The sequence below is a fragment of the Larus michahellis genome, chromosome 21 (assembly GCF_964199755.1).
Source record: "Larus michahellis chromosome 21, bLarMic1.1, whole genome shotgun sequence".
In the NCBI taxonomy this organism is placed as follows: Eukaryota; Metazoa; Chordata; class Aves; order Charadriiformes; family Laridae; genus Larus; species Larus michahellis.
In genome coordinates this window covers 4,207,020-4,227,575 of record NC_133916.1, presented here as the reverse complement: position 1 = coordinate 4,227,575, position 20,556 = coordinate 4,207,020, and the positions used below count along the sequence as shown (strand labels likewise).

Genomic DNA, 20,556 nt, shown 5'->3' with positions numbered 1-20,556 from the left:
AAGGAGATGTGCGACCCTGGTGCAAGGGGCTATATGATCCCTGTGCAAGGAGCTGCATGGTCCTGGTGAAAGGTGTATGACCTTTCTGAGCTGCACAACCCTTGTGCAAGGACCTGCACGGTCCCGGTGCAAGGAAGGAGCCACATGACCCCCATGCAAGGAGCTGCATGATCCAGGTCAAAGGGCTATATGATCCCTGTGCAAGGAGCTGCATGATGCCGGTGGATGGTTTATGTCCCTGGTGCAAGGACCTGCACGATCCTGGTGCAGGGAGCTGTAAAACCCCGGTGTGAAGACCCGTACACCGACCAGTGCAAGAAGCCACATAACCCTGGTGCAAGGGGCTGCACGATCCCGGTGCAAGGAGCTGCGGGACCCGGGCACAGCCCCCCCTTCACCCCTCCTTCCCCGGCACCCCCGTCCTGACCCGCTCCGGGGGTGGAAACCCCTTAACCCAAACTCCTGCTGCGGCCGAGGCGGAGGACTACAAGTCCCGGCAGGCGCGGGTAGCCCAGCCCCGCTCCGGACTACAGCTCCCGGCGTGCTGCGGAGCGGAGCGGGCCGTGCCGTGCCGCGCCGAGCCGGGCCGGGCCGGCGGGCGGGCGGGCACTGCTGCCCTCCCTCGGCGCGGGAGCGGCGGGGCCGGGCCGGGCCGGGCCGGGCCGAACCGAGACGAACGGGGGCCGAGCGGGGCCGAATCGGGACGAGTGGAGCCGAACCGAGCCGAGCGGGGGCCGAGCTGAGCCGAACCGACACGAGTGGGTGCCGAGCGGGGCCGAACCGGGCCGGACAGAGCCGAGCGGAGCCGAACCGGGCCGAGCGGAGCCGAACCGGGCCGGACAGAGCCGAGCTGAACCACTTCGTTACCTTTGGCGTTCCGTCTCCCCCCGCCGGGTGAGTGCAGCGGGGCGGGGGGTGCCGGGGGGGTACGGGGGTACCGGGGGGGTACCGGGAGTGGGGGGGCGCAGCCAGCCGGGCAGCGGGGCCCTCTCGGGACGTAGCTCGGCCGGGGGGGAGTTGTCCTGCTCCATCCCGGGGCGCTTTGAAGTCGCAGCAGCGGGGCTGTTTCTTATTTTTGTTTTTCCTCCTTTGGTGTAAATAATAATGATTCCCCCCCCCGCGTGTCCCCCTCCGGCCCCGGGAGCGGCCCCCGCTTACAGGAGGCTCCAGCCGGGCCGGGGCTGCGGTTGCTCCCGGTGCTGCCGGGCTTGAGCCGCCGGCTGGGGGGGTCCGGGGGTCTTCCGGCAGCTTGGCCGGGAGCCCCCGCCGAAAGGCCGGGGGTTCCGGGGGCTGCGAGCCCTCCGGGAGGCAGAGGGGACTTCCCCGGGTCGCCTTTACCGGCGTAACCCTCCCGTTTCTCCCGCACCCTTTACGCCACGCGTGGGGAAACTGAGGCACGGATGCTCCAGCCGTCGGTGCCGCCCCCCCGAGCGCTGGGTTTGCACGGGGGTTTCCGTGCAGCCTTCCCCGTGGGACAGGGTGCAAATCCTAGGGGGCAGGAGTGTGGGTCCCCCCCTCGGCCAGCCGGCCGCCCCCCCCGCGCTGCTTTTGGGGTCTGCAAAAGGCAGGGGAAGAGTGGGGGTACCACACGCCACGCAGCTTTTAGGGGATCCCCCCCCTGCCCCCCGCAACTCGGTCCTCTGGGGCAGCAGGAGTTTGGCGGGGGCGGAGGAGGGGGCTGCACTTAACCTGCCGCCGCCGATTAATGATATTCATGAATTAATTGCAAAGCAGGAAGGATTACACCAGCCCTCATGCCCATGTCCTCTTAAAGCTTGAGTGAGTCAGATGATGGGGAAATTTCCTTTAAAAAAAAAAAAAAAAAGAGAGAGAAAGAGAGAGAAAAAGAGAGAAAATATGGTGGTTATTGTTGTGCTCTTCTAATATAAATAAATAAGCCCATGCAAGTCCGGGGACAAGCAGGGCCTGTTTCCAGGAATTGCAGCGCTTCTGCGCGTTCCCGGCCCGTGGGGGAGTTTGTGATTTATTTATGGGGTTTTTTTATATAACGGCAGAGAGTTGAGCAGACAGGGAAGGTGTGGAGTTTGGGGGATTTATTTATTTTCTTCCCCCCCCCCTCGCCCCCCTTTTAGTTTCCCCTACAGTGTTTGCTCGGCTTCATGCACGGCTGCTCCGCTGGCTGGAGGAGGGAGCGGGGCCGGTTTCTCCCTGCTGCGGGTGCCGGTGGCAGCTCAGCCTGTGGCTACCTGCTGCAGGGGGCTCCGGCGGGGAAAACCGTGCCAGGGCCGCTGGGGGTTTGCGAATTGGGCTGCTGGAGTTGAGAAACCACCAGATTTCGGCTACAGGGGTGGGTGCCGAGGGGGCCTGCGAGCGGCATGTGCTGACCCTGCGCTGAGTGGAGGGGAGCTGGTGTGTTTTCTGAGGGGTGCTGGCTTTGACCCCCCAAAGAAGTGCTGGCTTTGCCCCCCCAGGGGATGCTGGTTTTCCCTCCTAGAGGGATGCTGGCTTTGCTTCCCCCCGAAGGATGCTGGCTTTGCTTCCCCCCGAAGGATGCTGGCTTTGTCCCCCCGAAGGATGCTGGCTTTGTCCCCCCGAAGGATGCTGGCTTTGTCCCCCTGAAGGATGCTGGCTTTACCCCCCCCGAAGGATGCTGGCTTTACCCCCCCGAAGGATGCTGGCTTTACCCCCCCCGAGGGATGCTGGCTTTGCCTCCCACCCTTATCAGTAGGAAACCGCTCCAGGGTGGGGCTGGCTGCAACAGGGCGACTCCAGCATCCGGGTGTTTGGGATGGAGGTCGTGATTCCAGCCAGGTCTTTATTTCTTTTTCCACACTCCGCAGCGCCGAGTTTACAGCACGTGTGTTCCTGGTGTCCCCCCCCTCCCCGCCCCGGCCCTCCCCGTCCCCGCTACCGCCTTTGCCGTGACGAGGTTTCCCCGTTCGCTGGTTTTCGGCGGTGCGGGGAAAGGGAAGAGCCCTGTGTGCGCAGCGACAAAGTGATGAATCATCGGAGCACGGCGAGGGGGGGACGACGGACATTTCCAGGGCTGAGGGTGGGGTGGCCCTGAAGCCCGAGCAGCGCAGCCCTGTGGGGGGAGGAACAGCCGCTGCAGGGAAATGGGGCTGGGGAGGCCACACCGGGGGTGCCCCCCCTGCCAAAAGCACATGTTCCCAGGGTAGAAATGTCCTTCTGGCTCCCTGGGTCTCTCCCGGTGCTGGGGGGGGGGGGGTGTGCTGGGGTCTGGATGTTGCGATGGCACCGTGGGATCTCAGCCCGGCATCCATGTTTCTCCTTCCTTTCCCGGGGGGGTGCGGATGGATGGTGGGGAGGGATGGAGCTCTCCCTGCGCTGGGCATGGCACATCCCCGTCACCGCTGGGCTCCGTCCCTGGGGACAGCTGGACTTTGTGGTTTGGGGTTTTTTGCAGGGGGGGGACTTTGAGCTGCGCCTGCTGAAAGGGAGCCGTTTCCAAACTGCCCTATGTGGGGTTATCCCGTTCCCTGGTCAAACAGGAACCGGGCTGGGAGTCGGGGGGAAACATTCCAGGGTCAGCCCAGCACAGCGGTGTCCCCGGTGTGGTGTCCCCAGTGTGGGTCCTGCAGCCTGGTAGTGACACCGTGCCGCTGGCACATCCCCGCGACAGCATCGTGGCATCCCGTGGCTGCAGCCGGCGTTGGCTGGTGGCAGCCTTTTTGTGACACCTTCCCCGACCCTCTGTTTGCTGTGGGACATCTGCGGAGCGTTTCGCAGCCGCGGGAGCCAGCGCTGGAGGCTTCGCAGCCCCGTAAAAGAGCAGAGGCTGCTCGGAGGGGTGACGTGTGGGGTGGAGGGCATCCCGTGGTGGCCTTTCTGCGGTGGCATCACCTCCGCAAGGCCGGGGGAGGCAGCAGCTCGGGCTTTGCCGAGCCATGGTGCAGTCCCGGTGCGGAGGCGGCCGGGGAGCATCCCCCGCCAGCCCGTAATTCCCGGGGTGAGCTGCCATCATTGTCACCCTCGCAGCTGAAGCAGGGGATGGCACTGGCGGTACAACGCTTGGAGGGATGAAAAGGGTGATCTCTTCGTGAGCTCGCAGGCAGGAAATACGTGCTCATCTTTTCCCCCCCACCACTGGTATGCCCAGAAGAGCCCCGATGGTTCCCCGTATGCGTTGCAAGGTCCTGCCCCGCCGCAGGGTCGGCACTTGGGTTTTCCAGGCGGATTTGCACGCACGTAGGGCGGTCAGGCCAGGGATGCAGGAGGTCGAGCCCTAGGATGAGCTTCAGTTCCTGCTCCTCGCTTTCCCAGTAGACCCAGGTGTTGGCTGGGGGTGGCACATTGCTGAGAAAACCGGGAGCGACGGGCGCGATCCCGGCACCGATGCCAGCTCTGGTCCTGTCCAGCCGATGCTGGCGGCTGCCTTTGAAGAAGCCGTCCCTTCTCCAACCGTCTTCCCCCTTGCTCTCTGCTGAACAAACAGCCAGCGGAGCAAAGCTATAAATATTAAATTGGGAGAAAAAAAAAAAAAAAGAAAAAAAGAGTAAAGAAACCACAAAATTTCCCTGCAGGCAGAGGAAGAGCATGCGAGGGCCGAGCCCCGAGCGACGGGTGAGCGGGGCTGCCTGCAAGGACCTCGCCAGAAGCACTTGGTGTGTTGTGGCGGGGGGGTAGGGTGGTAAAATGTGTCCCAGGAGGATGGCATGGGGCCGAATCCTGGCCACTGGGAGCTTGTGTTGTGCTGTAGGTCCGTAGGATGGAGGCAGAGCTTGGCAGCACCCTGGGAAACGGGGGATGCTTCATTTCTGGAGGCGCAGCGGGCGGTTCGGGAGGGGTTTTGGGGGGGTAGGTGCATTTTGGGGCTGGGAGCGGGAGTGTGGAGGTGGACGCTGCGGTTGCCCAGGGGATCTGCAGCGATGGTGGGTGTGTTGGCCTGGACGGGGTCGCCTGGGGAGGGTTCAAGGTCTTTCCCATCCCACCCCAGCCCCCCAGGTACTGCAGGTACCCAGGCTTTGCAAGGCGGCTGTGCCATCTTATTTTTAAAGACTCTTCTAAGAATTGCCCCCAGGGTTTTGTCACCCTTCCTACAAGTGCATTCAACTCCCCACACCCTGCCCTCTGCTTAAATCCCCTCCTTTAGTTAAATCGGAGCAACTTTCTTTCCAGCTAAACCTGAAACGCCCAGGCAACATTCCTTCCCTGCCGGTTACATCCCTCTTTTTCCTTCCCATTCATGCACGCTATTAGTGAAAGTGATTTACTTCTCATCTAAACAGTTGCGAAGCCGAAGGTTTCCCATCGCCGCGCCCCAGCTCAGCGTTATCCAGGGACTCCACTTCGGCTGTAAATTCTCCTTTCAGCGCGCGGCTGAACCTCCGGCACAGTTTGCGCAGCTGCTGCCGTAGCACCCAGGTGCCAAAATCAGCAGGGCCAAGGGGGGACCCGACCTGGGCACCTTCAGAACCCCCCGCGCCGCATCGGAGGGGCTGCGGGTGCTCCCTGGTGCAGAGTCCAGGCTGGGACATCTTGGTGGCAATGGCTGGCAATGAGCTTGGGGACGGGCAGGGGACTTTTTGGAGCCTCAGGGACAAGGAATGGCAGCAGGTCTGGCTGTTTCCTTGAGATTTTGAGGGAATCACATGGGGTGGGGAATTTTTAGGGGGAAATGAGGAGGGAGCTGCAGCCGGGTCAGGCTGGTGGAGCGGGATCCCGGCACACAGGGAGTGTTTCCCCACTCCTGGCTTGCAAATCCCGCAGGAGGAGAGGAGGTTGGGTGCCAGCGGGCTCAGCCTTATCTGCAGCAGGGTGGGTGCCATGCTCAGCCCCGTCCCCGCTCCTCAGGGACCTGCTCCAGGCTCGGGACAGGCGAAGATCATGCCTGGAGAAAACCCAGCCTGGTGGGAAGATGCCTCTGGGCTCCTTCATGGTCAAACCGGCATAACCCGTGCCAGGGAGGCGGCAGCACCCGTAGCGAGGACCTGACCCGGTTGCACCGGCACGGTGCCAGGACAGGGGCTGGATTGGCAGCGGGGGCTCCCGAGAGCCAAGTTTGACCTTCACGGAGCAGGAAAGCGCTGGGCTGAGCCGGGGGGAGAGGAGGGGAGAGGAGAAACCTCTCCTCTGCGGGTAAGCGGTGAAGGCTGGGCGCTCCCTCGGGCGTGAGAGGTGCTGCTGGGGCCGGGACGCTGGTGGGGAGAGTCCTGGGGCTGTTTGGGAGGACAAGTCACAGGCTGTCCCCAACTTGTTTATTCCTGGGGACGGGGAACAGCTGCGGCTCCCATGGATGGGGTGTCTGCGGCGCTGGGGCTGCTGGCTGCGGTACGGTTACATGAAATCCACCTCTGAGAAGCCTCCTGGCCGGGCGCTGGGGGCTGGACACGGCGTATTTATAAATATTACCTCCTTCCAGCAGCACGGGGCCATGGAGGGAGGGAGGGAGGAGGGATGGGGGCGGCACCGGGGGGGACGTGGGGCTGTCACCTCGCACCTTCCGCAGCGAAGAGCTGTGCAGGCGGCAAGTGGCACCGTGAACTTGGGGCACATGGACCTCAAGGGCTGGTTTTGCTGAGCCGTCCCCACTTTCCGGGCTGATTTCTAGGATTTTGGGTCATGCGATGCCTCTAAATCCCGGTGCTGTGGTGCGTTGCATCTGTCCTGCTGCAGCCAAGCTGGGGGCAAGGGGTGGTGCCATCCTGCCCGTTCCCCTTAGTGCTCATTTATGCGGTTATTTGAAAAAAAAAAAAAAAAAACAAACCAAACTCCAACACACGAGTTGTTTGGCGTCGTCTCGCGTTGGAGCAGGACGGGGTTTGCTCTTTGGCCGCAGGGTTGTGCGCTCCTGGCTCTCTCCGGTGCACTTAGGAGCGTGACCTTTGCCGAGGTGAGGGGGACACGGTGCGGCCGCGCGCCCTTCCCCGCCGGCGCGGCCGAGGCCCCTCCAAGGTCACCCCGCGCCTCTCCTCGCCTCCCCGCTGAAAGGCGGGCGCGATACGGGGCTGATTAATCACTCAGCCCCGTGTGGTGCCGGGCTGCGGCCGCCGCGCGTCCCCGCTCCCCGCACTGCCGTTGGCTCGTCCTCGCCCCAGGAACGTCCTTCTGCCTGTTAACACTTTTATTTTTAATTGCGGGGTGGGGGTGGGGGGGTGGGAGGGGAGGGCAGGAACTTGTCGGCTCGGGCTGTTTGCGCTGGCGGGCTGTGAATTCCCCGGGCGGTCAGTCGGACAGTGATGTTTCAATCAGGGCTCCTGCATCCGTGCCAACCACCCTGCGGGAAGGGCTTTTGCTCCGGTTTGGAGCCATCGTGGAGCTGGGTTCAGCCCCACCGTGGTGGGGTCCCGATGGTCCCCCCACCCCTCCCCCAGCCCTTCTCCTGGGGCTGCACCCGGATCTGGCCCGTGGGTGCCATCCTCCACCGGCCGTGCCCAGCTGAGGTGATGGCGTGTGTGCCGTCTCCGAGCTGTGCCACGCTGGGCAAAGGGGCTTTTTGGGGTGAGGAAGTGGCTTGTTGGGGTGAGGGAGAGGCGTTGCAGAAGGCTGCCACGCACAAGTGGGCTCTTATGGATATCCCTTGGCACCGCCAGAACCAGGGGTGCTTTTTTAGGCACCCCATTTATTCTGCCCTGGGGGTGACACTGTGACAAAGGACACTCAGCCCGGGCTCTTGGTACCCAGGGACTGATGCTTTTCCCTCCGCCGGGTCCCTGACACCTCCCTGGCGAGGCAAGCTTACCTGGGCAGTTTGGGGACCACTTTAGCCAGGGTCCTGCCGTCATACAGGAAAACGTTAATGTTTTTACTGTGCTGGATACCTGGGCTACTTCCAGGGGCGGTATTTAACGCATGGAAGGGAAAACATTCGGCCTCTGACCCAAGCGCCTGGTAACAACGCCGTGGTCCACGTTTCTGGGATGCCGGGGCTAAAAACAGTCCCGGTGACTCAGTCTCTGCCTGATGTTGTCAACTGACCCCGGCTTTTATTTGCCAAGTCCCTCCGCCTTCTCCTTCTCCCTTTCAGGGCTGCGTGCTCGCCGCGCGGGGAAGGTGCCTCTGGACGGGGCTGGGGTGGCTCTGACCATCCACCTGCCCGACCCGTCTCCTGCCCGACCCATCACGGGTGGGTGATGGGGAGGGCACTGTTGCTCTCTGGGGTTGGAAATGGGTCCCCCCCTGCCCCTTTCCCACCACCCCATCCTCATCCCAGAGGGGCATAGGCTGGATGGGACCTCTGGAACCTGTGGTTTGGCACAAGCATGGCCAACGTTGGGCTTAGATCAGGGTCTCCAAGGATGGAGGTTGCTCCGCTGCCAGCGTTTGGCCACCCTAAAGGTGAGAAATCCCATCCTGCAACCCCAGATCAGACCCTGTCCCACTGCCCCTTTCTGGGGCTGCCAACTGGGCACCGTGGTCCTCAGCGTGCTGATGAAGATGAAGGGGTCCTTCCTCGCTTGGGTGCCGGTGTCGTTACCAGACCCCTGACACCACGGGTACGCTGGCATGGCATAAATCACCCCTGCAGTGGCCTTGCCAAGTCAGGGCGAGTGCCCCGAGGGACCAGTCCCAGCTGGCCAGGAGCGGATGGGTGCCAGCCGCATTGCTGGTGGGGTGGCACAGCAGCGGCTCGCTGGCCCAGCCTGGGGGAGTGACCTGCTGGGACAGTGGCACATCCAGCATGGGTGCAAAGGGGTGATGGTAAAAAGTGGGTTTGCACAATGAGGGGGGTAAGGGGGGTCCCCAGCACTGTGCCAGCGGCGTGGGGCATCACACAGGCATCCTTGTCATCCCCTGGCTTTGCCATCGCCATCCTGGTTGGTGCTGGTCAGCACTGGCATCGCCGTCCCAGCGGGCACCGGCTGTGGGTGCCGGAGGGACCCCGTGTGCTGCCCGGCAGCGTGCGGGGACGGATCCAGCTGTGTAATGTTGGTGCTTGTTGTGCGCCCACTCCAGCCGTAGGGAGGGCGAGGGATCCCTGCGTGCCACCTTACCCGGAGGGACAGAGGGACAGCTTTTGTCCCTCTGTGTATTTGCAGGCAGGGATGTCACCGCAGGCAGCGCTGCCGGCAGCTCCCGGGGGGACGCCATGGGGCAGACCCAGCCGGGGCTCGGGCAGCCCGGAGAGTCTGCCGGCAGCATCTATTTCTTTTTCTCAGCTCAATTGCTAACTCTTGCGCTGCAGTGAGAAAAACAAGCAGGTTTGGAGGTTTTTTTTGCAACTTCCCCCCCCTCCGCCCCCCCAACCACCCCGCCTGCACCCTGCGCGGCCTCTGCTGCATTAAAAGCAAAGTCCTGAAAATGAGGAAACGCGGGGCCGGCGCAGGAGCCGGGCTGGCCTCAGCGAGGAGCACGGAGGAGCTGCGACCCACAGGCTCTGGCACCCAGAAGCCCCCCCGGCCCCACCGTCCCGTGCCCAGGTAACCCCAGTCCCGTCGTCCCCTTTCCCCGCACAACGGGGTGGCAGCGGAGCCCGTCCCCGGGCTGCGGGCACCCATGGGGGGGCTTTGCGGGTGCCTGGCGGGCTGGCAGCTCGGTGCCGTCCGGTCCAGAGAGCCAAACTCCGCTGGGCTCCCGGCTGCGGGACCCAGCTGGCCATTGCTTGCCCCAAAACGGCTTTGGGTGCTTTGCCCTGCCCGGGCTGGGATATTTTGGGGGTCCCTTGCTCGCCGCCCCCACGTCTCACCTCCCCCCCCCCCCCCAGTGGTATTTGAAAATGAAAAACAAGGAAGGAAGGCTCGGCGGGTGCTTGCTGCCAGTAGCAAGAAGCAGAGCTGTTTTCACTTCTTTCTTCTCTTTTTCCTTTTTGCTGCCCTCTTGGTTATCAATGAAGCAGCCCGGAGCGGCGGGTGGCACGGCCCCCACCCCGGCTACCCTCCTTCCCTGGGGGGGTCCCCGCTCCCGGCTCAAGCCGCTGATTGATTTTTCCGCTCATAAACGGCCACAATCGCCCGGGAAATAAACACAGAGGGCGGGCGGCTCCTTGGTGCGATGAGTTTGGGGGTTCTCAGCTCCGTTTCTGGGGCCGAGCGGGGCATCGCTCCCCTCTTTTCCCTCCAGCTTTCGAGGGGGTGGGCAGGTGGACAGGTCCTCAACGCAGGGCAGCAGGATTTGTGTTGCACTTGCTCTGTATGTGTGTGCGTGTGCCCGTAGGTTGCTGGCAGGACGGGTGGCGCGGGGTGCCGCTTCCCCGCCGTGGGCCGCGCAGGGAGGGTAACGCGATCCCGTATTTCGCAGGGGCTAATTCTGGAAACTGCTTCAGGGCAGCTTTTATTTCTAACCCACACCTGGGCGCAGCGAGGCGGCGGTGGGGTGCCGCATGGGTGCGGGGATGGCGGTGTGGCTCCGGCTGTTTTGTCCCTTCGGGGTGGCACTGGGTGCCCAACGCTGGCTCTCCGTGGCGGGTCCTGTGTCAGCCCAGCCCCGTGTGTTGCGGAGCAGGACCTGGTGTCGCTGCAGAAAATACACTTTCCAAACTCCGTCGGCAGCCTGGGCTGCAGTGCCGCAGGGCCCCGCGGGGACAGGGGACAGCTCAGGGCCATGCAAAGTCCTGCGGGGGGGGGGGGGACACGATGAGCTGGTGTCAGGGCAGCTCTGGGTGCCACCGGGGATCCTCCACCCCCGAGTGCCACCCTGCTGTGGGGAGGGCACGTTGGGCTCTTGTTGAAAATAACACCCCCAGAGGAAAAGCAAGAAAGGTCCAGAAATAACCGCGTCGCTAAATAGCAGCGGAGATATTTCGAAGGGAGATTAATTCCCTGGCTCCGGCCCCGCGCGTTGTCCCGGCGGTGGGTCTGGTGTGTGGTGGTGGAGCCCCAGGCGCTGATGGAGCCCCCCAGCACCCGGGGGGGTGGTTTTCACTCCAGGACCTGCTCTGGCTTTAGGATGTGGTCCTGCAATGAAGTGGGATTAACTTTTTTCCCCCCACCCGAAGGAGGCAGGGGTGCGGGGTTTTCGGAGTTTCCTTTGAGAAATCCATCCCTTTTCCCTGTGTTCCTGGCTTGTGCTTTGGACCCCGCCATGGAGCTGGGGGCTGCAGACAGGGTCAGGATCAGCCCGGCTCCACGGCTTCTCCTGCCGATGGTCGGCGATGGGCAGGGGGTTGAGAGCTGTTCCAGGCATGGAAAAGCCACCCTGTTGTCCCCCCTGCTGCCAGTCCCCACTCTCCGGACAGGAAAGGTGGAGTCAGGGTGTGGAGAGCTGCTGGGGCCGTCCACCCTTTCCCTGCTTCCTCCTGCCTTCCTGCCCTTCAGCCCCTCTTCTCCCTCCCCATCGCCTTCCCGTGGCTCCATCGCCCACCCGGGGCCTCCCACTGCCTTCCCCCCTCCCCTCCCCTGCTCTTCCCTTTCCGTGACCGATGGGGACGTTGACCCAGCAGGTGCCCTGGCAGCATCCGATGGGAAACCCAATGCCTGGGTATGCCCTGGCCGGCCACGCTGCCAGCTCCGAGCCGGGCAAACCACTGCCCGAGCACCGGGATGGACCCTCCCCAGGGTCCCCTCCAGGCAGGGACCAGGCTGGGGCTGCCCCTGGCATGGGAACGGCTCCGGCTCAGCGGGAAAGCCCCTGGGTGTGCTTTACCCGGCACGCGAACATCCCAGTTAGCATCCCAGGATGCCAACACCTTTCACCTTCCCAGGAATAACAGGCATCCCGGATGGAGCTGCTGTTCTGCGTGCTTTATTTCTGCCCGCCCTGCGCCAAGGGGTGGCGGGGTGGAATGCGTTCCCCTGGGATGGGGTACCTGCTCCGTGATACCGGTTGGGTCCCCATCCTTTCCCACCTCCAGCTTCCTCCCTCCCACCCGCTGGGGCTGACTCAGACCGAAAGCAGAAGCCGCCCGGCGTTTCGGGGGGCGGGGGGGAAGCCAAGCAGAACCAAGCGGGTTATTTTAAACCTGACCTAATTTCCCCTCTCTCCATATCGGGCCCGGCTCTGGCCACCCTTCCCCATCCTTGCCCTCGGCAGCTCCCCTTCTCTGGAGTTTCCCGGGGGAGAGGGCAGCGCTTTCGGCTCCCCCCACCCCTGTTTTCTATAAGGGAGCAGCCGGGGGGGTCCTGGAGCCAGGCAGGGCGGTGGGACCAGGGTTGGCGTGGGTGAGCGGGTGCCGTGCCATGGGTGACTATGCCTCGGCACGCTTCACGTGACACCCTCCATCCCCCACGTACCGGCTGCCCTTCCTAAGAAGAGCCCGGATCCCCCTGGCAAACACGGGGGCTGACCGCAGAGTTTCCCGTGCACGGCTTGAGATCTCTTTTCCCGCTCTCCCCCGGTGCTTGAAGCTCCTCAAAAACCTCTGTCTCCTGGTGCCCTGGTGCCTCACCCTGTCCCTGTGGCATGAGCTGGGCTCGCCAAGCACGGCCGGTTCCTCCACGCCGCGGCGGCTCATCACAGAATCACAGAATTGGTAGGGTCGGAAGGGACTTCTGGAGATCATCTAATCCAACCCCCATCCCATCTCCTCACAGCTCTGGAGGCTTTCCCTCTCACCCTGCCCTGAAGATTTGGGGTTATTACATCCCCCGTGTGCATCGGCTGCGGTTTATCCCCCTTCGGCCCTGTTTCATCTGCTGCAGGCTGTCCCCGGTGTCACTGAGTCCCTTTCCGGGGCTCTGCTGTTGCTTCTCTCAAGTGTTGTCCCCCTGTGCCCTCTTCTGAGGCCGTTTGTGACAGCTGTCTTAACGAAGCTCCGATTGATAACTGTCCCAGGCTCCTCTTCTCCCATCCCCCTTTAGATGGGCCACCATGTCTAATTAATTACCTTCCTCTTGCCGTTCAATAGCTGGCTCTTGATCCATGTAATCGTATTTCTGTCCATGCTGGCTTGATTTAATTTCCCCCTTAGGATATTGCGTGGCACTGTGTATCATGCCTCGCCGAAACCCTGGTGCGTTGTATCCACCGTGGCCCCTTTGTCTGCAATTACACATTGTATTTAAATAGCAAAACCCTCCAGATTTGTCTGGTTACGCCGCCGCAGAGCAAACCCCCAGTGTTTGGCTCCTGTCTGTTCCCCTGGCAGCGTTTGCTTTGGCTCCTGTGCTCCGCTTTCCCTCCTGCCCTGAGGATGCTGTGATCCAGACCCCCATCCTGTAAACATCTCCCGCATCCCCAGCCCAGCCCCGCGTGGGAAACCAGCCCCATGGAAAACCATCATCGTGGCCCCGCAGAGTCCGGGTAGGGCATCTCCCCTCGCCCCGGCATCCTCTCCCCCCCTCCACGGGCCGCCGTCCCCTTTGTACGGGGGAACAAGGGCCGGTCTGTGCGGTGCGGGGGCCTCGCACGCCTCCCCCCGCCTCCGCGCTCGCGTGCCGGCCCCGCACAGAAGCCGTGTTGTTCTTCCTGCGCCGGTTTCGGAGAAGCCGGGCTGAGGGTTAAACCCTGCCTCCGGCTCCTGGCACCCGCCGGCCTTTTCTTCCTGCTCTTCCCTTGCTTTCTCTTTCCCTTTCGCTCCGCTCTGGGGCTCTGTTTTTTTTTCCTGGTCCTTCTGGCTTTGCTCCGGTGTTTCGGAAGTTGGTGGCTCAAAGCACGCTCCAGCTGAACCCAGCGGTACGTGAGTCCAAGCGCGCTGGGCACGGGGGTCCCGGCTACTCCCTGCCCACCCTGTCCCCTCCCTGGGGTGTCCTGGCTGTCCCCAGGGAGAGCAGTGGCATGGCAGGGAGTCGCGGCAGGAGGGCAGACCCGTCCATCTGGCGTTAGGGCGATCGTCCTGGTACAGCTGCTCTGGGATGTCTGCTCCCTCCCTGTGCCTCAGTTTCCCTGTTGCTGATGTGCCGTGTCCTCTTCTCAGGGTCACCTCCGTGCCCGGCGGGCGCCCGTGTCCCCCCCCACTGGTGCACCATGGCGTCCCGCATCGGCCTGCGGATGGAGCTGATGAAGCAGCAAGCGCAGCAGGAGGCGGAGAGGGAGCGCATGCAGCAGCAGATGATGATGAACTACATGCAGCAGCAGCGGATGCCGGTGGCCTCCACCCCGGCCATCAACACCCCCGTCCACTACCAGTCCCCACCACCCGTGCCCGGAGAGGTCCTCAAGGTACAGTGCCGGGCGGGTGGTGTCCCCCCCTTCCCCGGGGACAGAGGGGTATGGGAGATCCCTGATGGTTTGTCGCCTCGCAGGTTCAGTCCTACCTGGAGAACCCCACCACATACCACCTCCAGAAGTCACGGGACAAGAAGGTTCAGGCTTATCTCTCCGAAACCTACGGGAACAAGTTTGCTGCCCATGTCAGCCCTGTCAGCCACTCTCCCAAGCCACCACCCGCCGCGTCCCCCGGTGTCCGACCCGGCCATGTCATGTCCTCCTCGGCGGGCAACAGTGCGCCCAACAGCCCCATGGCCATGCTCAACATCGGCTCCAACCCCGAGCGGGAGGTGAGGAGGTGCCACCGGGCTGCCGGGGGTGGCAAAGGTGCTGGAAAGGGCAAAGAAACCCACTGGCATCTTACGCCTTTCCCTTTCAGTTTGATGAGGTCATTGATGACATCATGCGCCTGGATGACGTTTTGGGCTATATGAACCCCGAAGTCCACATGCCCAACACAGTGAGTCTCTGATGCGCGTTTGGAAGAGGTCAGAGCCTGGGAGGGAGGGTGGCCTGGGGGTCCCGCAGCCCCATGCTTGCAGGGACAGAGGTGGCACAGAGGGGACGTGTCCTGCCACATCCCTGCAGCGATGCCCAGGTGCCAGCCCAACCCAGCCTCATCCCTGGGACGGGTGTCCCTGGGGCTGGGAGAGGGAGGCAGCGAGATCTCCCATTTGCAACTGCAAGAGCCAGTTCTTCAGCTTCTTTTCCTCTTTAATGACAGTTGGGAGCCCTTATAAAAAGCCGGAGAGACGAGAGAGGGGTGTGGGGAGGGACCAAGGGTCCGCTGCAACGTGGGGGGACGTTGATGCCGGGAGAGGTTTCCCAGCCAGAAGCTTGCTCAGAGCGGCACCGTCGCCCGGGTCGGATCCATACGGCAGCTTGTGCCTCCCAGTGGGATTCATCCTGCCGAGCCCTTCTCGGATGTGATTCATCTGCCCTATTTTAGATGCTGGCCGTGGGAGGGGATCAGCTGCGCCCTTTGAAGTCCTGTTTTCTTTGCTGCTCTGATTATAGCTGGTTTAAGGGCCCGGGAAGACAATTACACCTGCCTGGGCTACGCGCGCGCATCCCAGAGGCCAAGCAGCTGGGCTTGAGCCCCGGTCCCCTGGCCCCGGATGGAGCTAACCCGCCTGTCCCTCTGGTTTTCAGCTGCCGATGTCCAGCAGTCACATGAATGTCTATAGCGGGGACCCCCAGGTGACGGCCTCTCTCGTAGGTGTCACCAGCAGCTCCTGCCCTGCCGACCTCACCCAGAAGAGAGAGCTGACAGGTATGTCCCCGGCCCCGGTGACGGCGAGTACCAAAGCTGGCCGGGGCTGCCCTGTCCCCGCGGGTGGGGAGGGCGGCTCTGGGGGATGCTGGGGTGCTCCGACACCAGCTTGGGATGCTCGTGGGGCGAGATGAAGCCTCATCCCGTCTGGGTGACGTTGTGGGTCTCCGTTGCAGATGCCGAGAGCCGAGCCCTGGCAAAAGAGCGCCAGAAGAAAGACAATCACAACCTGAGTGAGTTTGGTGATGGCTGCCCATGGGTTGCATGCTTTTCCCTCTCCCACCCCTGCAGCGCTTTCCCCATCACTCTTCATCCTCGTTCCCCCTCTTTCCAAGCCGGGTCCCCCTTCCCCTCTCACCTCATCCTCAGGAAATACCCCCCCAGCCCCCTGCCATGGCTCCCACTTTCCCAGCTCTGCAAAATGCCTGCGGTGCAGGAGAGACCCTGTTGTCCTTCTCGTTAGCGCTGGGGGAAGGTCAGACCAGCCGGGGGGATGGATGAGAGCAAGGTGCCAAACCGTTGTCCCTAGAGGTTTCTCATCCTGAGCTCCCCGACTCCGGAGGATCTGTCCGGGGCATGACGGTGGCTCCCAGCCCCACGAGCCGGGAGCAGCAGCGTGGCCGGTGGGGGCTGTGGGACATGGAGCTGCTCCAGCTGCTTCCTCACCTCCTTCCCTCTCTTCTCACCCTGCAGTCGAGAGACGGCGAAGGTTTAACATCAACGACCGCATCAAGGAGTTGGGGATGCTGATCCCCAAGGCCAACGACCTGTACGTATCAGTGGTTTCCGTGGGGCTGGGGTACCTGTGGGTCTTGTGGGTTTGCTCGACGCTCGGCCATGGGGCCAGCGATGCTTGCAGAGGGGCTTTTTGGTGGAGCAGGGCTGAGGGGACACGTTGGTGGCATGCAGGTGGCAATCTCTTTTTCCATCCTGCACCGCAGGGACGTGCGCTGGAACAAAGGGACAATCCTGAAGGCGTCTGTGGACTACATCAAGAGGATGCAGAAGGACTTGCAGAGGTCACGAGACCTGGAGAATCACTCGCGGCGTCTGGAGATGACAAATAAGCAGCTGCTGCTCCGCATCCAGGTGAGCTTCCCTGTGCTCTTCCCTCCCTCCGCTCTACTCCAGCCCCACGACCAGCTCGCTCCTGTCCCGTGGAGGGGACGGGCAGGGGCTCTCCTCCCTCTCATGGCTGTCGAGTCACCAGGAAAGTCATCGGACAAACTGGACATCTGAGGTTCAGGTCACCACAGCGAGTGTTGTTGACCTGTTGGGTCACCGTTTTCCATCCTTCGCCTCTTCCATGGGCTCCTTCGCTGTGAGCTTCTTGGTCCCTCTGTCCCTGCCACCTCCGTGGATGCCCATGTGCCGTGTCCCCATGCGCGACGTCCCCACCAAAGACCTCCTGTGCTCTGTTGGCAGGAGCTGGAGATGCAGGCGCGTGTCCACGGGCTGCCCACCTCCTCGCCCTCGGGTGTCAACGTAGCCGAGCTGGCTCAGCAGGTGGTCAAGCAAGAAGCCGGCAGTGACGAGGGGACGCTGGAGCCACTGCTGCCACCTCCGGACCCTGAATCGCAGCCGCAGGCGGCGCTGCCTCCACCACCCCAGTCTCCCTACCACCAGCTGGACTTTACCCACAGCCTGAGCTTCGATGACGGCTCCCGGGGCTTCCCGGACAGCCTGGAGCCCGGCCACAGTGCTTCCTTCCCATCCCTATCCAAGAAGGAGCTGGACTTGATGCTGATGCAGGACACCATGCTGCCCCTGGCCTCTGACCCCTTGTTCTCGGCCATGTCCCCGGAGGCCTCCAAGGCCAGCAGTCGCCGGAGCAGCTTCAGCATGGAGGATGCAGACATGCTGTGACGAGGAGCTGCTCCGACGCTGGGGTCAAGGACTGGACCTTCAAGTTTGGTTAGTGAAGTTACAGGGCGCTCTTCTCACGGGAGGAGCCCGTCCTGCTGCGCACTTGAATCTACATAGGAGTACCTTTTCTCTATGCAACGGGGGGTCTCGGATCAAGGCTCGCCGGGTACCGCCGTGTCTTTCGCAAGCTTTTTTTTTTTGCCAGGAGCTGGAACGGAACTTCTTGGCTTGCTGTGGCGTTGGCCTGACTGCAGGTTCCCCAGCCCGGGAGCGTGTTCTCGGTTGCTTTGCCTTTCAGCGAAACCCTCCCGGACCGAAGCCCATCCCCAGGGTGCTGGCTCGGAGCCGGAGCGAGCGGGAGCCTTCAGGTCCCTGGGAGGAGAGGGCCGATGCTCAGAGCTTTTTGTCTGGCTTGCTGCCTCCTTGCTGCCCCGCTCCGGGACTCCATGTTCCCAAGGAGTCTTCCCCAGCGGTGGCCTCCCAGCCCTGCGGATGCTTCACGGTGCCAATTCCTTCACGGTTCCTCCTTCCTCGGAGCACCCACTGCCTCTCTGTGTCGCAGGGCAGGAGGTGTTAATTGGAGCGAGTTAATTCACGGGGCATGGGGGATGTTGTCTGAGGGAGCTGGGTCCAAGGCTACGAATTTGGGTCAAGGTTGAGGGCTTCCAAAACGGCCAGGACGGGGTGTTTGATGCTCAGTCAACCCCCTGCTGTGACCCTGCCCTTGCGGGGGGACATCCCCTCGGGGTTTGGCAGCACCTCCAAAACATCGCTGGCCTCTGGACAAGGGCTTCATGGTGCTGGGTGACCTTCAGCCTCCCTCGAGACATCCCCGCAGAGGTGCCTCTGCCCCGTAACGCCAACCCTCAGCTCTTCAGGTGGAAAGATAAAGGGTCTTTACGCTTTTTTTTGGGGATACTCGTTGAAAGCGGATGTCTTGCCCCACATCTGGGCGTGGAGGTCCAGGCTGGGGACCAGGAGATGGTTTGTACCGATGCCAAACCTGAGCTGCCGCTCTCTGCCCTTGGCTCGCGGGGTTTATTTCTCTTCCCGGTGTCACCAGCTCGTTCCCCAGCCGGGGTGGCTCGGTGATGGGGAGCTGCTTTGGGCTCTGCACCGCCTCCTGCCTCCTCAGCCCGGCTGGTGGTGGGGAGGGAGCTGGGCAGGGGAGGGGGACGCTGTTCACAGGGAAAATACCGTACGGATTTTATCAGGGAGAGGAGGCAAGGCTGGGGAGAGGAGACCCCTTTGCGATCCCGCGCTATAGCACAGCATCGCTCTCCCCCGGGCCGTGGAAGCTGTGGCGAGGTGGCTGGGAGCCTGCGCAGGGATGGGGGTGTCACTGGGTGGACCCCATCCTGGACCAAGGATGGGGGATGTCACAGGGTTGGGACCGCCAGGGGAAAGCCCAGCCAAGGAGGGACAAACATGCTCCATCGCGGCTGGATTGGGGGTTGCGAGGTGGGGGACAGCCCCGGTGCCCCCCCCGGAGAGGTGCCTGTGGGATGTGAGGGTGCGGGGAAGTGCAGAAGGTGGGGAGGAGAGCGGGGGAAAGGAGGAGGGAGGACACGGGATGTCCTGGAGCATCGGGACAGGGCAGGGTCTGGCCACTGCCCCACAGGGGTGCAGGGAGGGCAGCAGAGGGGGCATCGGGGCGCGGGGCTGTGTGGGTTTGGGGCTGCGCGTTCACGGGAGGCCTTGGCATCCTTCATGCACTGCCGTTAGTGCCTGTAAAGAGAATAATCCCCCCCGGCAGGGCGGCAGCACCCCATACGCTGTGCTGAGTGCCTATAGACGTGGGTGATCTGTGGGGCTGCAGACACCGGAGGGTCTCCGGGGGCGCTTCAGGGCGGGCATGTGAAATCCTGGGTCGCTTGGGATTATCGTGACCGTATGGTGGTTGCGCTGGGCCCTCGCTGGTGGTACACGACACGCGCGGGGCTGGCTGGGGTGCGCGACCCTCTGCCCTGCTCCTGGCACCAGCAGGCAGAGCACCGTCCGCTGCTCAGCGCGAGACGTGGCGTCTCCCCCAGCCGCGAGTAACCAGTTGTGGATTATTATTATTATTATTATTATTATTATTTTTTTAATCTTTTGGGGTTTTTGTTTGTTTTATTTTTCTTTTCTATTTTTAATGCACTGTGCTCTGATTAAAAAATTTTACTACTGTTTTATAAATAAATGTATAAAAGAATGAACTGGAATGGAAGAAGAATCATTAAAATATATTTATTTACAACATGCCGGAGAGTTGCAGCGTGGGCTGTTTCTTCTCATGCCGGAGGAGGGAGGGTCAGGGCACTGAAAGCACCCAGAGCCGCTTTCCCCCAGTGATGCTCGAAGGCTGGGATGTGGCAGCATCCCCATCTTGCAGGGGGGCTGCCCTGGATTTGGGGAGCTGGGTTTTTTGGTTTTTTTTTTTTGCAGGAAAGCCTGGTGCAGTAGAAGGGGAGAAGCACCCCATTCAGCCGGTCCCAGGGTGGTTTGGGGTTTTTGGGGTCCCTCCGGAGGAGTGCCAGCCCCACAGCCAGGTGCTTCGGGGAGGTCCACAGCTGCTGGTGCTGTGCACAGCTGGGACTTGTGAGGTGCTGACCCATCTGCTGATTGCTTAATTGGAACCAGGCTTGGCCCCTTAATTAATAATAGTCGCAAGGCCCCGGAGAGCAGAGCTAGAAGGAGCTGTGTCCCTGGGGCTGAGCACGGTGGCAGGAGTGGGGTGGGTTTGCGGTGGCCGTCCTGATCTGTGCTGGGTGAGAGCGATGGTGGAGCCGTCCCAGGAGCTCAGGTGTGTTTCCTACCTGTTGGGTGGCACCTGGAACGGGCGTGGGGCTGTTGGGGGGGGCTTTTCTGTCCCCTCCTCGCTGCTGGGACTGGCTTAGCATCACCCCTGGGTGCTGCAAAACCTTTCTGGGTGCCCAGACCCCTTGTACCCCAGAGTATTCCCACCTCCTGATTGCGAACCTGCTGCAGGCTGGGGACCCTCCTGCCCAGTTTAAGAAAGGGCAAAAATAGGCTTGCAAAGTCTCCTGGCTGAGACCCTGCCTGGCAAAACTCATCGCATGCCACGTTTCCAGACTCTCTCTGTGCTTTCCACTGTGTGGAGCCACATGCCAGGTTCCTGCTGCCCCTTGCTCCCCTCCGTGATGGTGTTAAACAGACACATGGGGGGGGGGGGGGGGAAGATAAAATCCACCTTAAAATAGACTTCCCAGGATGGAAAATCACAGGGGCTAATCTTGGAAACTTTATTAAAAGAAGAAGGAGGGGAAAAAAGAGAGCGAGGAGGCCGGGGGGAGAGAAAGAGTAAGTAGTTTCAGACACTTTAAAAAAAAAAAAAAATTCCTGATTTGATTTATCTGGGGAGTGTGAACACTAAATAGAGAACAACGCCTGAAGTGTGAATTATTTCCTAT

At 62.1% G+C, this 20,556-nt stretch overlaps 1 protein-coding gene across 3 annotated transcripts; it reads left to right on the top strand.

Annotated features, from left to right (window-relative positions):
- The first annotated feature begins 562 nt into the window (after positions 1 to 562).
- On the top strand, positions 563 to 19,386 carry TFEB (transcription factor EB). Of its 3 annotated transcripts, none has more exons than XM_074564391.1 (9): positions 563 to 894; positions 13,712 to 13,956; positions 14,040 to 14,294; positions 14,384 to 14,464; positions 15,157 to 15,277; positions 15,454 to 15,510; positions 15,971 to 16,046; positions 16,219 to 16,366; positions 16,703 to 19,386. In XM_074564391.1, exons 2-9 carry the CDS (start codon positions 13,762 to 13,764, stop codon positions 17,141 to 17,143), a joined length of 1,374 nt encoding a protein of 457 aa, XP_074420492.1. In that variant the 5' UTR covers positions 563 to 894; positions 13,712 to 13,761; the 3' UTR covers positions 17,144 to 19,386. The 3 variants fall into 3 exon arrangements, with proteins under 3 accessions (XP_074420492.1, XP_074420493.1, XP_074420494.1); XM_074564392.1 differs by lacking the exon at positions 563 to 894 and adding an exon at positions 5,661 to 6,060; XM_074564393.1 differs by lacking the exon at positions 563 to 894 and adding an exon at positions 8,277 to 9,341.
- The last annotated feature ends 1,170 nt before the right edge of the window (positions 19,387 to 20,556 follow it).

Bases quoted from the DNA above. Each gene is read 5' to 3' on its own strand.
- TFEB (XM_074564391.1), top strand. From the start codon at position 13,762: ATGGCGTCCCGCATCGGCCTGCGGATGGAGCTGATGAAGCAGCAAGCG. The intron at 13,957-14,039 runs GTACAGTGCCGG...GTCGCCTCGCAG, and splicing joins TGCCCGGAGAGGTCCTCAAG to GTTCAGTCCTACCTGGAGAA. The intron at 14,295-14,383 runs GTGAGGAGGTGC...TTTCCCTTTCAG, and splicing joins GCTCCAACCCCGAGCGGGAG to TTTGATGAGGTCATTGATGA.